At 37.4% G+C, this 15129-nt stretch overlaps 1 protein-coding gene across 3 annotated transcripts in view; it reads left to right on the top strand.

Moving 5' to 3' along the window:
• Positions 1 to 15129, top strand: part of LOC136864711 (uncharacterized) — an 847400-nt gene that overhangs the window by 807566 nt on the left and 24705 nt on the right. For 2 of the 3 annotated variants that reach the window (XM_067142043.2, XM_067142045.2), the window contains 2 exons: positions 4518 to 4702; positions 12393 to 12507. In XM_067142043.2, coding sequence (XP_066998144.2) covers positions 4518 to 4702; positions 12393 to 12507 — 300 coding nt within the window. Of the gene's footprint in view, positions 1 to 4517; positions 4703 to 12392; positions 12580 to 15129 lie in introns of all 3 variants that reach the window. The other variant, XM_067142044.2, reaches the window with a different exon arrangement.

Here is a 15129-nt window from a genome sequence, read left to right as displayed (position 1 = left end):
CTTTATGAGTGACTGCACATTTCCCTGCATGATGCAAGTGGGTGAAATGAGGCAGAATGAATCATTGCTCCTAAAAATAAAAATACCTTATTTTTTTGTCTGAACAGCAGGTTATGCTATCAGTAATTTATTCCCAACTCAACCACTGCTTGTTGCTAGTGTACTTCGATCTTGCATGTTGGCTTTAGGGAGAAACAAAGAGCCCAGCAATCAATCAATCAATCAATCAATCAATCAATCAATCAATCAATCAATCAATCAATCAATCAATCAATCAATCAATCAATCAATCAATCAATCAATCAATCAATCAATCAATCAATCAATCAATTACTTCTGATCTGCATTTAGAGCAAGACACTCAGGTGGCATATTCCCTATCTGATGTTTTCCTAGTCTTTTCTTAAATGATTACAAAGAAACTGGACATTTATTGAACATCTTCCTTGGTAAGATATTCCAATCCCTAACTCTCATTCCTATAAATTAATATTTACCCCAATTCGTCCTCTTGAATTTCAACTTTTATCTTCATATTGTGATCTTTCCTACTTTTAAAGACACCACTCAAACTTATTCGTCTACTCATGTCATTCCGCACCATCTCTCCAATGACAGCTCAGAAAATACCACTTAGATGAGCAACTTGTCTCCTTTCTCCCAAGTCTTCCCAACCCAAACTTTGCAACATTTTTGTAATGCTGCTCTTTTGTCAGAAATCACCCAGAACAAATCGAGCTGCTTTCCTTTGGATTTTTTTCCAGTTCTTGAATCAAGTAATTCTGGTGAAGGTCCCATACACTGGAACCATACTCTATTTGGGGTCTTACCAGAGACTTATATGCCCTCTACTTGACGTCCTTACTTCAACCCCTGAACACCCTCATAACCATGTGCAAAGATCTGTACCCTTTATTTACAATCCCATTTATGTGATTACCCCAATGAAGATCTTTCCTTATATTAACCCCTAGATACTTACAATGATCCCCAAAAGGAACTTTCACCCCATCAACGCGGTAATTAAAACTGAGAGGACTTTTCCTATATGTGGAACAACTTGACTTTTAACCTTGTTTATCATTATACTATTGCCTGCTGTCCATCTCACAACATTTGGCAGTTGCTCACAATCTATTAACTTATTTATCACTCTATACAGAATAACATCATCTGCAAAGAGCCTTATATCTGATTCCACTTCTTTACTCATATCATTTATATAAATGAGAAAACATAAAGCTCCAATAATATTGCCTTGAGGAACTCCCTTCTTAATTATTAATGGATCAGAAGATATTTGAGGTTAACAACTTAGCTGAATCATCCTGTATACATTGTTATTCAGGGAGGGATTCAGTTAGATGTAAATGTAGTAAGCAGTTTGGCCTATGCTGACAACTTGGTCTTAACAGCAAACTGTACTGAAGTGCTGGGACCTGAAAGTAGGTGCAGTGAGTATGATATGAAAATTATCATTCCAAAACTAGTGATGTCAGTAGGGAAGAAATCTAAGAAAATTGAATGTCACGTCGGGAAAAGAAACTGGACCAGGTAGATCACTTCAAGTATTTAGGGTGTGTTTTCCTATGATGGTAGTATAGTAAATGGTATTGAATAAAAGTGCAGTAAAGCTAATGCAGTGGTTCACAGTTGCAATCAACAGTATTCTTTGGGAAAGAAGTCAGCTCTCGGAAGAAATTATCTTTACACTGGTCTGTTTTCAGATATAATTTGTTGTACGGGAGTGAAAGCTGGGTGGACTCGGGATATCTTTTTCATAAGTTAGACATAACAGACGTGAAAGTAGCAAGAATGATCTCTGGTAAAAAGTATCCATTATTCAGAAAATATGTCAAGAATGCCATAAAAAGCTAACTTATGTAACAAAATGGTTTTCAATTGAACTATTTTAGGAATAACATTCTTATATTACATGGTATTTACATAATTCATGCAATGCTTACATATCTCTTGAAAATAAACATTTTGAATTGTTTCTAAAAACAATTAACAAAATATTTAAGTTTATACATTTCTATCTAATGTGCAATTTTGTGAAATGTTCCTCTATTTAATGATTAGTGGATCAATTCAAATTAATTGAAATAATCAAGTGTCTTCTTTTGAATCATCAAGTCCTTGACAATTGTTTACTCAGTTTCTGTTTCAAGTTGAGATAATAACCAAAGTCCTTCATCTATTTTGTTTTTAATGTTCCTTGCAGTTCTGACATTGAAAACTTTACAGAATTGCAGAATAAATAATTAGGTCTACGGTACACATTTGTCAACTAATGCCAACATATTCTTCATAAGGAGGTAAACGACCGACATATACTGTTAGCTTTGATTGGCTCTGAATGATGTATTTTTACATGTACTATTCTATTACAGTATAGTAAAGTTAGCGTACACAGAGAGGAAAGATTGTTAAGGACAGACACTACCTGGATGGTACATCCCACAGCAATCATTGGTAATAACTTACAGAATTCAATAGGTGCTACATCATGTTGCTGTGTGAATGCTGAAGGTGGTGCTAGCCCATGCCTGAGGAATTTCTGCTATGTTGACCCTTGGCAGAGGTATAGGAGTTATACCCATTACCATTCTTCATGTGATATCTCAGATCGGATCAGTGTCTTCCTATGGATGCTTAACTTATTATGTCTGCCAGTGTTCATTACCAGCCATATGAACATATGCAAGATTTTTTGTAACTACCTTTCCCTCCTTGAAGATAAGACCATAATTTGTTGTCTCTTTTGGTGTATCATTTTGAGAAAGGCTAACCTTTCCTGGGAATATGATTTCTTGTCCTGCTGTGATCTAAAATAGTACATCTATTCAGAATCAGTAAATACGTAGGTGGTTTGAAAAGTTCTCGGCATGTACTAGAATTAAGTATCTTACCTCAGTGGAACTGCTTTTATTTTTCAACATAGTCTTCCTGTAGACTAATGCATTTGGTCCAGCGATGTTCGAATGCCTTGATCCCATCTTGAAAATGAGATTCTTCCAGGCCTGCAAAATACCTCTCCAATTCAGCTGTCAGTTCTTCCCTTGTAGAAAATCTCCGTCCACCAAGGAAAATTTTCAGCTTGGGGAATAGATGAAAGTCTGATGGTGCCAAATCAGGTGAATAAGATGGATGTGGCAACAATTCGTACCTCAGTTCATGAAGTTTTGCCATGGCAATAACACTTGTGTGCGGCTGAGCATTGTCTTGATGAAAGATGACCTTTTTCCTTGTCAAACCAGGCCTTGTTTCGTGTATCTTTTCCTGTAGTTGGTCTAGGAGGTTTGCATAGTATTGCCCCATAATTGTTTGGCCAGTAGGAAGGTAATCTATCAGCAGAATGTGTTTTGCATCCCAGAAAACTGAGGCCATGACCTTTCCGGCCGAACGCACTGCCTCTGCTTTCTTTGGTGGTGATGAATCAGCATGTTTCCACTGCTTTGACTGTTGTTTTGTCACTGGGGTATAGTAGTGGACCCAACTTTCATCTGTAGTCACAAACCGGTGCAAAAAATCTTGTTGGTTGCACTGAAAACGGGCCAGACTTTGTTCGGACATTTCCAGTCTGGTGCGTTTATTGTCCAATTATCATGCGGATAATTTTTTCATACCCAGTTCTTCGGTTAAAATATAATATACCCGTTCAGAAGACATCCCTACAGCTTCAGTAATCTCCCGCACTTTCAGTCGACGATCCTCCATGACCATTTTATGCACTTTTGCGATAAATTCTGGGGTCGTAACACTTTTTGGCCGTCCACTACATGGATCATCATCCAAGCTCTCCCGACTAAATTTAAACTCGCTGGTCCACTTGGCAACAGTTGAAAATGAAGGAGCAGAGTTCCCCAGTGTGTTCTGAAAGTTGGCATGAATTTCCTTTGCTTTCATACTTTTCTTTACAAAGTATTTAATTACTGCTCGAATCTCAGTTTTTTCCATTGTCACAAATCACTACACGGGAACAACAACAAAGAGTCGTCACTACCACACTCCTGCAGCTAGAGCACTGACGCGCCACGTGTTCACTCACAAAGGATGTGTGATTATTGCGTGGGAACCTCGTTGCTCTAGCACTGACATCTAGCGGTGATTCCAAGAACTTTTCAAACCGTCCTTGTACGCTGTATTATGAAGTGTGTATCGTTCTTATGTTTAGCTCATCTTTTAAACAAATATCATCTAAGCAGTACTGAAAATATGTTACTGAAAATTTCACTTGCATTAAAAGGTTCTGTTTCCCTAGGAGGAATATCTGAATGTATTTCTCTGTATTTTCTAACAACAAAATGGCTTCTGTTTATGAAAGATGATGGCAGTTAGAATCCAAGTGTTACAATTTACTGACAATATGTTTATATATAGGAATAGAATTTACAATTCACAATCCAAAAACAATGGGGAATAAATTTACTGAGGGATATGAAGTTATCATCATCAGAATGGAAAATGTTTTACATTTATCCTATAAGATAAGTAAATTTCATATCTTTCAGACATTCCACATCTGCTACTCCAAGACAAAGAAGATCAACTGGAGATCAAGCCAAATCCCACAGCAATCGAGCACGTGAGACACGAAGATCTCTATTGGATGAGGAAAGTCACAGAAGAAATAGTAGGAGGGAAGGCACAGAACGCAAACAATGTTCAGGGAGAGAAGGAATGGAAAAGATGGCTGGTGAGTTAGAATGTTTAATTGTGTCATCAAGCACAACAAATTTAGTAGTAATATCTAAAAGAAAATATTGCATTCAGTTTCTTTTTAACAATTTTTCATGCCCAAGGCAATATAAATCATATTAATTAAGAACATAACACAAAAGTATGTATTCCATTGACTAAGGAATAGGGGATAATTGAGCCATTTAATAGCATTTGAATTGCTTTTAAAAAATTATGCAATTTTAAAACAGAATTAGTACTCACAATGTTTCCTAAAAATCATTCGGGTATGACCCATAAAGACAAGTCTCACGGTGTAATTATTTTAAAAGAAATATTATAATTAAAAGGGCTATTTTTAAGTAAGGACAATTTTGCAATAAAATAAAAGCTACTGAATATTTTTTGGAAATGTATATTTCATCCAAATCTACACATTCAGCTACTTTTCCACATAGCCTCCATTTTTCTTTCAAAAATTTGTCGTATCGTGAGATAAGTTTTCGTAAACCTTCTTCACAGATGTCATCATAGAAGTTTGCCACCTGAGATGAGAGCCATGTCTGAACCATTGTTTTCACTTCCTCGGAATTGCTTGCTGGCAGGAATCCTTTTCAGATAAAGGGAGAGGTGGTAGCTACTGGGCATGAAGTTAGTGCTATGGGGAGGTGATTGAATTGCTGTCAGCCATATGATTCAATGTGAGCTTACTTTCAAGCAGCAGATAGAGGTCTTGCATTATCATGAAGCAACAACACTCTGGTAGATAGACGGCTGCAGTGTTTATTCTGGATTGCATAGCAAAGTTTAATCAAGGTCACACAATGAGCAGCTGCATTGATTGTTGTCCCCGTTTGCATGAAGTCCACTTTCAGAACTCCACGTCTGTCCCAAAACACAGTTGCCATATTCTTATGAGTTGAGAAAGTCTTCTTGAATTTCACTTTCATAGGAGATTTGTGTTGCCACTCCATTGATTGCTGCTTGGATTCAGTGGTCATGTGGGACACCAATGTCTCATCCACTGTGGCGATGTGGTCCAATAACACATTACCTTCCTCATGGTACCGGGTAAAAATTTTCAAGTCATTGGCACATCTCTTTATTTTGTTCTCCTCAGTCATTATCTTCAGAACCCACCAATTGCTCAAGTTTCTATAGTCCATCTTTTTACTATAATTTTATAGAAAACTGTCCTTGAAATGTACGGAGAATGAAATGACAGAGAGGATATTTTGAACAGTCCTTTTGCATGAAGGGTGTTGTCAGATTTGTACACAATATTGTCACTGATCAGAGATGCCTGACTGAAGTGTATGTCATCATGAACATTTTTGTGACTTTCCTTGAATAACCTTACCTACTTACAGACTTGTCCATCGCTCATAGCCTTGGGGCTGTACTCCTCATAGATATAGTGATGAATCTCTTGCTGGTGGCACATTCCTTGCTGTCAAGAATTGGATAACAGACCAATCTCACAAGCGGCAGGCTGCTCAGTCATCTTGAACGAGTTCTATTTTGCACTAAGAAGCAACAACACAGTACCAAAATTGTAAAAAAACATGTGTTGTGTGCAAGGGATGCTGGTGTCACTGCATATACGCAAAATAATGAACATTTATAACTGATAGGTTGAAACTAAGTTATGAATAAATAAAATTGAGAAAATATCTGAAAAAAGAAAACATATAACAGACCATTTTCAACAGACTGAAGAACCTAACAGTTATAAATTAACTGAGTCAAAACTGGAAAGGAATGGCTTGCACTAGAACAAAGAATGAACACACCTCCTAGTGATTAGTTTAGTACAGAAAAAGTTGTATACATTCTATAGTTCTTTACAGAGTGAATTTCACAGTTTATTCTAAATGATAAACATGGGGCATATGAATGACATAGTACTGTATGCATTCATCTGCACTGGAACACTGTCATTCACAGAGGTTTTTCTGATAGTCAAACTAATCTCTCAACATTATTTCATGCATTTCATACGCATGGAAAAGGGCTGTGATGTACCGGTACTCTTCCAAATAATGGTTAATTTTTGGAGCCATTTTGCAGCTACATGCACAACACTCTGACATCGGCTAGATGAGACACAAAACTATTAACAACAGTTGCACTGTCATTCCAGCTAAATGTCACAGATGGCAGTGATGTCATAAAGTCATTCAAATATGTCCCTAAGATCCTTCTGCACACCCCTTTAAGAGCCTTGGTCTGCAAAGATGACTGCGGCCCTGTGAGAAAGCCTGCAGATATTGGAGTGTTGTCCAGTCAGTATAATTAACTGTAATATATTAGGTCAGATGAATAGGGACTTATTACTTTATTCTGAGTGAAATAGTTACTAATGGAAAAACATCCTTTATTTAGCAGGCATTTTAAAGTCTTTTTACTGTAGTAGAAGGTAACAAAAAATACACATAATCATTAATACCACATGAGTCTCTTAGCAGACAGGGCACTTTAATCTTGACAGAGACCTTATCAACAGATCATGTGAACCTGACAGGATTCTATGCAGAACATGCGTTAGCAAAGCAGAGAGATGCAGGGAGACTATCAGTGGAATTTCGTGCTTTTTTTTTTTAAAGCCTCATGTAGGAAAAGTAATGAACTCAAACCAGGAAGAAAATGTTGTTATAATACATACGGATCTAATACTAATAGTTGGACTGCACATACCACTCTAGATTCCCAGTGAAGAAATTACAGAATCTGTTATGGCAATAATGAAACGGATGGATTCCACCAAGGAGACAGTAATAGCAGAGGACTTCAACTGTAGAATAGACCTCCCCAGCCTAAGAAAGGACACACTTCTAATTCAATGAAAGAAGAGGATTTCAAACAAGTAAATAAAGCAGACAACAAAACCTTTCTTGCAACTAACGGAAGTAGAACAATTGATTTAATATTTTGCAGAGGGCAACAAATAAAGATTGAAAAACGCCTAGTTGGCTTCTCCAGATCTGTAGTGCCACTCAGGAAGCACTGCCCCCATATCTGCTATAATCTTTATAGTTCCAAATAGACAACTGAAGAAGACTCAAGACCAACCGTCCTTGAAAGAAAACTGAACAAAACAGAACTAAATGCAGCAACAGAACAAATCACTGGAATCAGTCAACACCAGCAAGAAGACCAGTTGGATGAAGCAGCCAAAGAGCTTGAAAAAGTTATAATGGATGAAATTATTCCACAAAGAAAACAAAGAGCACAAACATGGTTTGATACAGAAAGTTGTCAGGGAAAACAGCCCCCACTGCAACTCCTGCACATTGCAAGGCAATGTAATAGATCCACAGATCTCCAGAACTACTCTGCAGCAAGAATGAAGTACAAAGTCCTTCTGAAGGAGAAGAAAGCAGCTAACATTGAAGCAGAAGCAAGGAAAATAGCAAAAGAAGCTGCAAATGACCCTTTCATAGTGTTAAGAAAAAGGAATGCATACAACACCACGTAAAATAGACATGCTTGCTGACTTGGGAAATTCACTTTTCCAAAATCCCCCCCTTCACCCCCCCTTGTTTTTACAAGTTGCTTTACATCACATCGACACAGATACGTATCAGGTAATCTAGGTGCTTTTGAGTCAATACCTAACAAGGAAAATCCCACCAACTGTTTATCCCCATGGAAGTGTCAGAAGTAATCATGAAAGTGAAAGACAGAAAAGCTCCAGGGCCTGATTGGATCTTCAATGAATACATCAAACAATCTCTGGATTTATTCTTGGACATCCTGCTGAACAAATGCATAGAATTAGGAAAGATCCCTGACACCTGGAGGAACTTGATAGTTAAGATGGTATGTAAAGGCAGTGGAAACATCGACGACCCAAACTCTTACAGAGGCATAGCTTTGGAGAGCAATATGTTTAAAATGTTCACCAAACTAATTACCAATAGGCTCACACAAGAAACCAACAACTGGATTCCAGAGGAAAAATGCAGGTTCTGGAAAGAAAGAAGCACACTTCACACAGTGAAAAATTGAATGGATGACATAGAAGAGGCTCTGAGACACCCAAAGGGAAAGCTGTACTGCCTGTTTGTTGATTACAAGAAGGCTTTCGACATTCTAGACAAGAGGAAACTTGTTAATAAACTGGAGCACTCGCTAGGGGAAAATCATGCTGTGGTGGGACTACTAAGGAACATCTTGCAATATAACAGAGTGATAATAAACAACTCCTTTGCTTCGTCAACAGAGATTATCCAATATAGTTGGTCTGTTATTGTACATTATAAATTTTTGAGCTAACTCATTCCTGGTTGACAGTGTTTTACCCCAGTATGCCAAGTTGGGCTCATCAGTTGGTAAATAGCACAACTACCAAGACGCATGTTTAGTGCATACCATGGAGGTCACTGCATAGGCTACTTGGTGCCACAGGCAGTGCCAATGCACTGTGGGAGACTTTGTTTCATTTTCAAAAAATGATGCCTGCCTGGCCATCAGATTATATAGATGAATTGGTATAATAAATTTACTCATTTGGGACGAATATTTCAGGTTTCCCTATGGGAATCAACATCTATATCAGAGATTATCCCACTGAGCTCAATAGCTCAGTCGCTTAAGTGCAGCCAGTATTCAGTATTTGGGAGATGGTGGGTTCGAACCCCACTGTCGGCAACCCTGAAGATTAAAAGAAATAAGTTTCATAATGATAGATCCGTATTGAACTGTGATTACAATAGAGTAAATTAGTACATTATTTTGGGTCCACCTTTTCAATACAAAATGTAAATAGTTTAAATTACATAGGGACTAGTTTCGACCTTGTAATAGGTCATCATCAGCCTGAAGTAAATTAAGCGTAAATATCGAAGAAAAATAAACAATGTAAACATAAGTACAGTCTTTTTAAAAGTACATACCATGTGGGATATTGAGCAGCAATATATTAAAAATAATAACTCTTCCAATTGACGAAGCACTGAGCGGAAGTTATGTTGTTTATTTATGAATAAAGTTCAGTGCGCCATATAGTATTAAAAGTCCAGTGTGCACTAAAAGATGTTATAAAGAAGAATTATCAGTTGAATGCTGGCTTCTTGAGTTTGCTGTTGTATATTCGAAGAAGTTACGTCATTTTTTAGGGTATTCATAGACGTTATAGATGTTATTTGTAAGGTAACACCTAGATATAAAAATGTGTTGACAATTTCCAGTCGCTGACCCTTGCAGGTAATCACAATCCTGGGCAGCTACTCTTCCCCTCTTCCTGAAGATAATCTGAACTGTTTTCCTCTCGTTTATTTAGAAGTTATTGTCATCTACCCATTTTGATACGGTGTCTAGTGCGTTCTGTAGGTCACCTCTATTTGTCAATGCAAGAACCATGTCATCTGCATACATAAAAAGCAATGCACATCCCTTTTCTCTTACTGCTTTGATGATGTCCGATGTTGCAATATTGAACAACAGGCTCATGATATCCCCTTTTAATATTCCATTTGTTTGGATAATTTCTTTTTTTTTTTTTACAAGTTGCTTTATGTTGCACTGACAGAGATAGGTCTTATGGAGATGATGGGACAGGAAAGGGCTAGCAGTGGGAGAGAAGCACCCATGGCCTTAATTAAGGTACAGCCCTGACATTTGCCTGGTGTGAAAATGGGAAACCATGGAAAACCATCTTCAGGGTTACAATAGAGTAAATTAATATATTATTTTGGGTCCACCTTTTCAATACAAAATGTAAATAGTTTAAATTACATAGGGACTAGTTTCGACCTAGTAATAGGTCATCATCAGCCTGAAGTAAATTAAAGCATAAATATCGAAGAAAAATAAACAAATACTGAATACTGGCTGCACTTAATAGACGTCTATGAATACCTTAAGAAATGACGTAACTTCTTCGCATATACAACAGGAAACTCAAGAAGCCAGCATTCAACTGATAATTCTTCTTTATAACATCTTTTAGTGCACACTGGATTTTAATACTATACGGCACACTGAACTTTATTCATAAATAAACAACATAACTTCCGCTCAGTGCTTCGTCAATTGGAAGAGTTATTATTTTTAATAAATTGCTGCTCAATATCCCACATGGTATGTACTTCTAAAAAGACTGTACTTATGTTTACATTGTTTATTTTTCTTCGATATTTATGCTTTAATTTACTTCAGGCTGATGATGAGCTAGTACTAGGTCGAAACTAGTCCCTATGTAATTTAAACTATTTACATTTTGTATTGAAAAGGTGGACCCAAAATAATATATTAATTTACTCTATTGTAACCCTGAAGATGGTTTTCCATGGTTTCCCATTTTCACACCAGGCAAATGTCAGGGCTGTACCTTAATTAAGGCCATGGGTGTTTCTCTCCCACTGCTAGCCCTTTCCTGTCCCATCATCTCCATAAGACCTATCTCTGTCGGTGCAACATAAAGCAACTTGTAAAAAAAAAAAAAAAAAAAAAAAAAGAAATTATCCAAACAAATGGAATATTAAAAGGGGATCCCATGAGCCTACTGTTCAATATTGCAACATCGGACATCATCAAAGCAGTAAGAGAAAAGGGATGTGCATTGCTTTATATGTATGCAGATGACATGGTTCTTGCATTGACAAATAGAGGTGACCTACAGAACGCACTAGACACCGTATCAAAATGGGCAGATGACAATAACTTCTGAATAAACGAGAGGAAAACAGTTCAGATTATCTTCAGGAAGAGAGGAAGAGTAGCTGCCCAGGATTGTGATTACCTGCAAGGGTCAGTGACTGGAAATTGTCAACACATTTTTATATCTAGGTGTTACCTTACAAATAACATCTTCCGCCTTCGAAGCCCATGTAAAAGAAAGAGTTACGGCAGCAATAAAGGCTATATCCAACATAAAGAATATACAGCAACTATCAATTGTAACAGCTATGACATTGTTTTTATGCCAAAATTCTACCAGCCTTAACATTTGGTATTGAAATCATCTGGCCTAAGCTAACAGTGAATGACATCCGCACCATAGAGAAGGTAAAGGCTCACCTTCTGAAAGCTACTCTTGGCTTGTATAAATCCACTCCTTCAAGATTGGTGTATGAACTGACAAGAAAAAAATTAATTACCTAATGAAGATCTCAAAATAACTTGCTCTCTGCCATCTACTAATACGGTAATTCGACGAAGGTGCTAAACGAGAGGCTACGAAAGGGAAGAGAGATATGGAGCGAGTTCTACTGTACAGATATCATGCTGACTTCAGACTGGAAACAAGCTAATTCCAGCCTTGGACACATTGTAACACACTTCATAGTCCATGGATTCCACCATAAATTGTGTTCAAACAAGCAATACCACGAACCGTGAACCATGCCCTGACTGCACCTGTGATCTGCACAGGAAACAGTGTGATAGGCACCATGCGATGGTCTGTAAACAAAGAGTAGACTCACTATCAAAATTTTGCTGAGAATAGTACCTTCTGCACATCATGTACAAGTCTTGTTTATATTATGTGGCCATTGGCTGCAGTTATCTATTATATTATTAAATCTTTCAGCTTCAAATGATTTTCTAGGTACCTAATATTCATACAAAAATTCATTAAACAAAATCATTAGCTACATAGATTTCTGTATCTCCAATCAAAGATTTGTGATTGGAGTACATTACTTTCCTGGCAATTTTTCTATTGTGCTTACTTATTATTTAATTTTAAATGGTTTCAGGGAGCAGCTTCACTCAACAGACCCCCAGCAGAGATAAACTTGATGTGAATACTTCTGAACGTCGCTCTGTTGGGAACAGCGCTGCAGTTGTGAAGTCATCAGCTTCGCACGTCGTGTATGTACCAGCGAAGCCACAATGTCCCTGCATCTGCTCATGACAAGACATACTTCCATTAAGTTCCTACACGTGTGTTAGATAGAAAGACCATTTTCTTATTTTAGCTTGTGTTAACTGAATGCAAGCTGCAGCTATTATTTGTCATGCAAATTCAACATTAACCCAAAATAAAGGAAGGCTCAGAGAGTATCATGTAAAAGTACAATGATTTTCTCTGTAATTACGTCATGTTAATGTGCTAATAAAATGCAGCTTTTGTTATGTAGTTAATGCCATTCGGTGAAATGTGTTTCACATAGGTGATCCATGAATAAGATAGTACAATATACTCCTGATTATTCATGTTGATATAGGAAAGGGGTTATCCAGATTGCCAAAAAACATAGATAATGCTAGATTAAGGACAAATTTATATTAAAAGATCTGTAATTATAGCGCAAAAGGAGTTATAATTTTATAAGTTATTTGTTATGGGTTTCTGAAGAGGATTACCCATTTTATGCCATACATCCTGCCCAGAAATCTAATTTTCATCTCTGGTAAAAATGGTCTTAAATAAGTGTTGTTATTTCTTCATTTTATAGTCTTAATCATGTCTGTTTGGTCATCAGCCCAGAGGCTGGTTGGATCCATAGATAGAACTACCAAAATTTTGCAGTTAAAGGGAATCACAAAAATCAAAGGCAGCAGGAAAGTGAGGTGGACGAGGCTGGATGAGGGGTGGGGTAGTTTGCTATTGCTTTCTTCACTGGGTAAAAAAAAAAAAAAAAAAAAGAAATGGCATATGGCTTTTAGTGCTGGGAGTGTCCAAGGACATGTTCGGCTCACCAGGTGCAGGTTTTTGATTTGACGCCCGTAGGCGACCTGAGTGTCGTGATGAAAATGAAATGATGATGAAGACAACACATACACCCAGCCCCTGTGCCAACGATATTAACCAATGCTGGTTAAAATTTCCGACCCTGCTGGGAATAGAACCCGGGTCCTCTGTGACCAAAGGCCAGCACGCTAACCATTTAGCCATGGAGCCGGACGTCACTGGGTCAGAGAATGCTTTTGCAGCACAGCCAACCCTATGAGTAGCACATTTCATAAAATCCAGATACACTAGTCATGGTCTGAATGTCATTATTCAGTACCACCCATACCATCACATTCACAAATGGTCTGAGACCTCCATAGCAGCTACATTTTACTCTGGTTTCGCCAAGAGACAGATGCAAAAATCCAGAAATAGTGGCAGGCGCTAGTACACATGAGTATACATTATGCTGGCTGATGCTCATTGATATCATGCAGCAACCACACACTGGTACAGCTAACATGTGCGTTGGCCTGGAGATGTCTTTGAATGGATGTAGTGATACTCGATTTAGTGACGAACAAGAGTATCATTTCATCAACAGAGCAAGAGTCAACTCTAAATATTCTTAGAACAGTCATGGTTTGTCAACTGGATCTTCTCAGGACATGAAACAAAGTCTTTGCAAAACATAAAGTTTTCCTGCAGTTTGTTCTTCCATATGGAAAAAAACCCAAACAATATAGTGTCTATTAATATGGGCCATGAAAGCTTCTATCAAATTGAAAGAATTAGCTTTACAAGAAAACCTTTAATATTTCAGTAAAATAATATAAAATTTAGCAATATATTCCACTACATATGTTTCATATGTTTCACGCATCTACCATGTGGTTACATTCAAACTTCCCTACCTAACTGTCTCTGTGTGGAAAACGAATGATCGCATGAACAGGAAACTTAATGTGAACATTGCAAAGGATATGGAGAAGAGAAACAATGAAAAGGCAATTCGAAAGAAACACTTTTAATGGGTTGTCATTTCATACAGTATCCCTAGTTTTTGTGAATGTAGCATCCATCATTCTACAAAGTATGCTCAAAATGGCACCCATCTGTGTCCAGGGCAGACTGAAAGTATTGGACAGGATGCTGCATGACTGAATGAAGCATCTCCATGGGTTTGCCTGATACTGCTCTTCATATGATTCTCTTCAGATCGACTTGTGTTCGAATGTTCTCCTCAGGTTTGAATTCAGGTATGACGAACCATGCAAATCTTGTAGACCATAATCTGGACATTATTCATACCGAGTATGGTACACGTACTGTGAACAGTTTTCTGTCTAGATTGGGATCAGTGGGGAAAGTTTAATTGCATCCACTTTATATACAAAGTGTTTGGGAGATAAGTACAAATATTTTTTCTGATGGTTATAAGTAGGGCAAGGAATGCTTATGTTGTCAAAATAATGTCCTATTTCAAAAAATAAAAAAGTTGAAAATTTTATGTTTATGACTTAAGGCTTTGTTGATAACATTTCTAACATTTTCCAGTATGAAAATGTTCCCTTCTCTTACTTAGAACATTTTCATAACACTTACATGTGCCTACTACCTGAAGCTGCAGTGCAGTGATGTATTTAGAACTGTTTCTAGCACATTACACATACATACATGCTGAAGCCACAGTGAAGTGATGAGAATTGTTCCTTACACATTATGCTCACAGAATACTTCCTGAACAGAAACAAGAGCACTCACAATGTCAGTCTGATCTTGAGGAATGGATGGCCAACCTGTGCGGTGCAAATCTG

Source organism: Anabrus simplex, chromosome 2 (genome assembly GCF_040414725.1).
Source record: "Anabrus simplex isolate iqAnaSimp1 chromosome 2, ASM4041472v1, whole genome shotgun sequence".
Taxonomy (NCBI): Eukaryota; Metazoa; Arthropoda; class Insecta; order Orthoptera; family Tettigoniidae; genus Anabrus; species Anabrus simplex.
The sequence above is the reverse complement of the archived record's forward strand: the minus strand, read 5'-3'. Positions and strand labels throughout refer to the sequence as shown.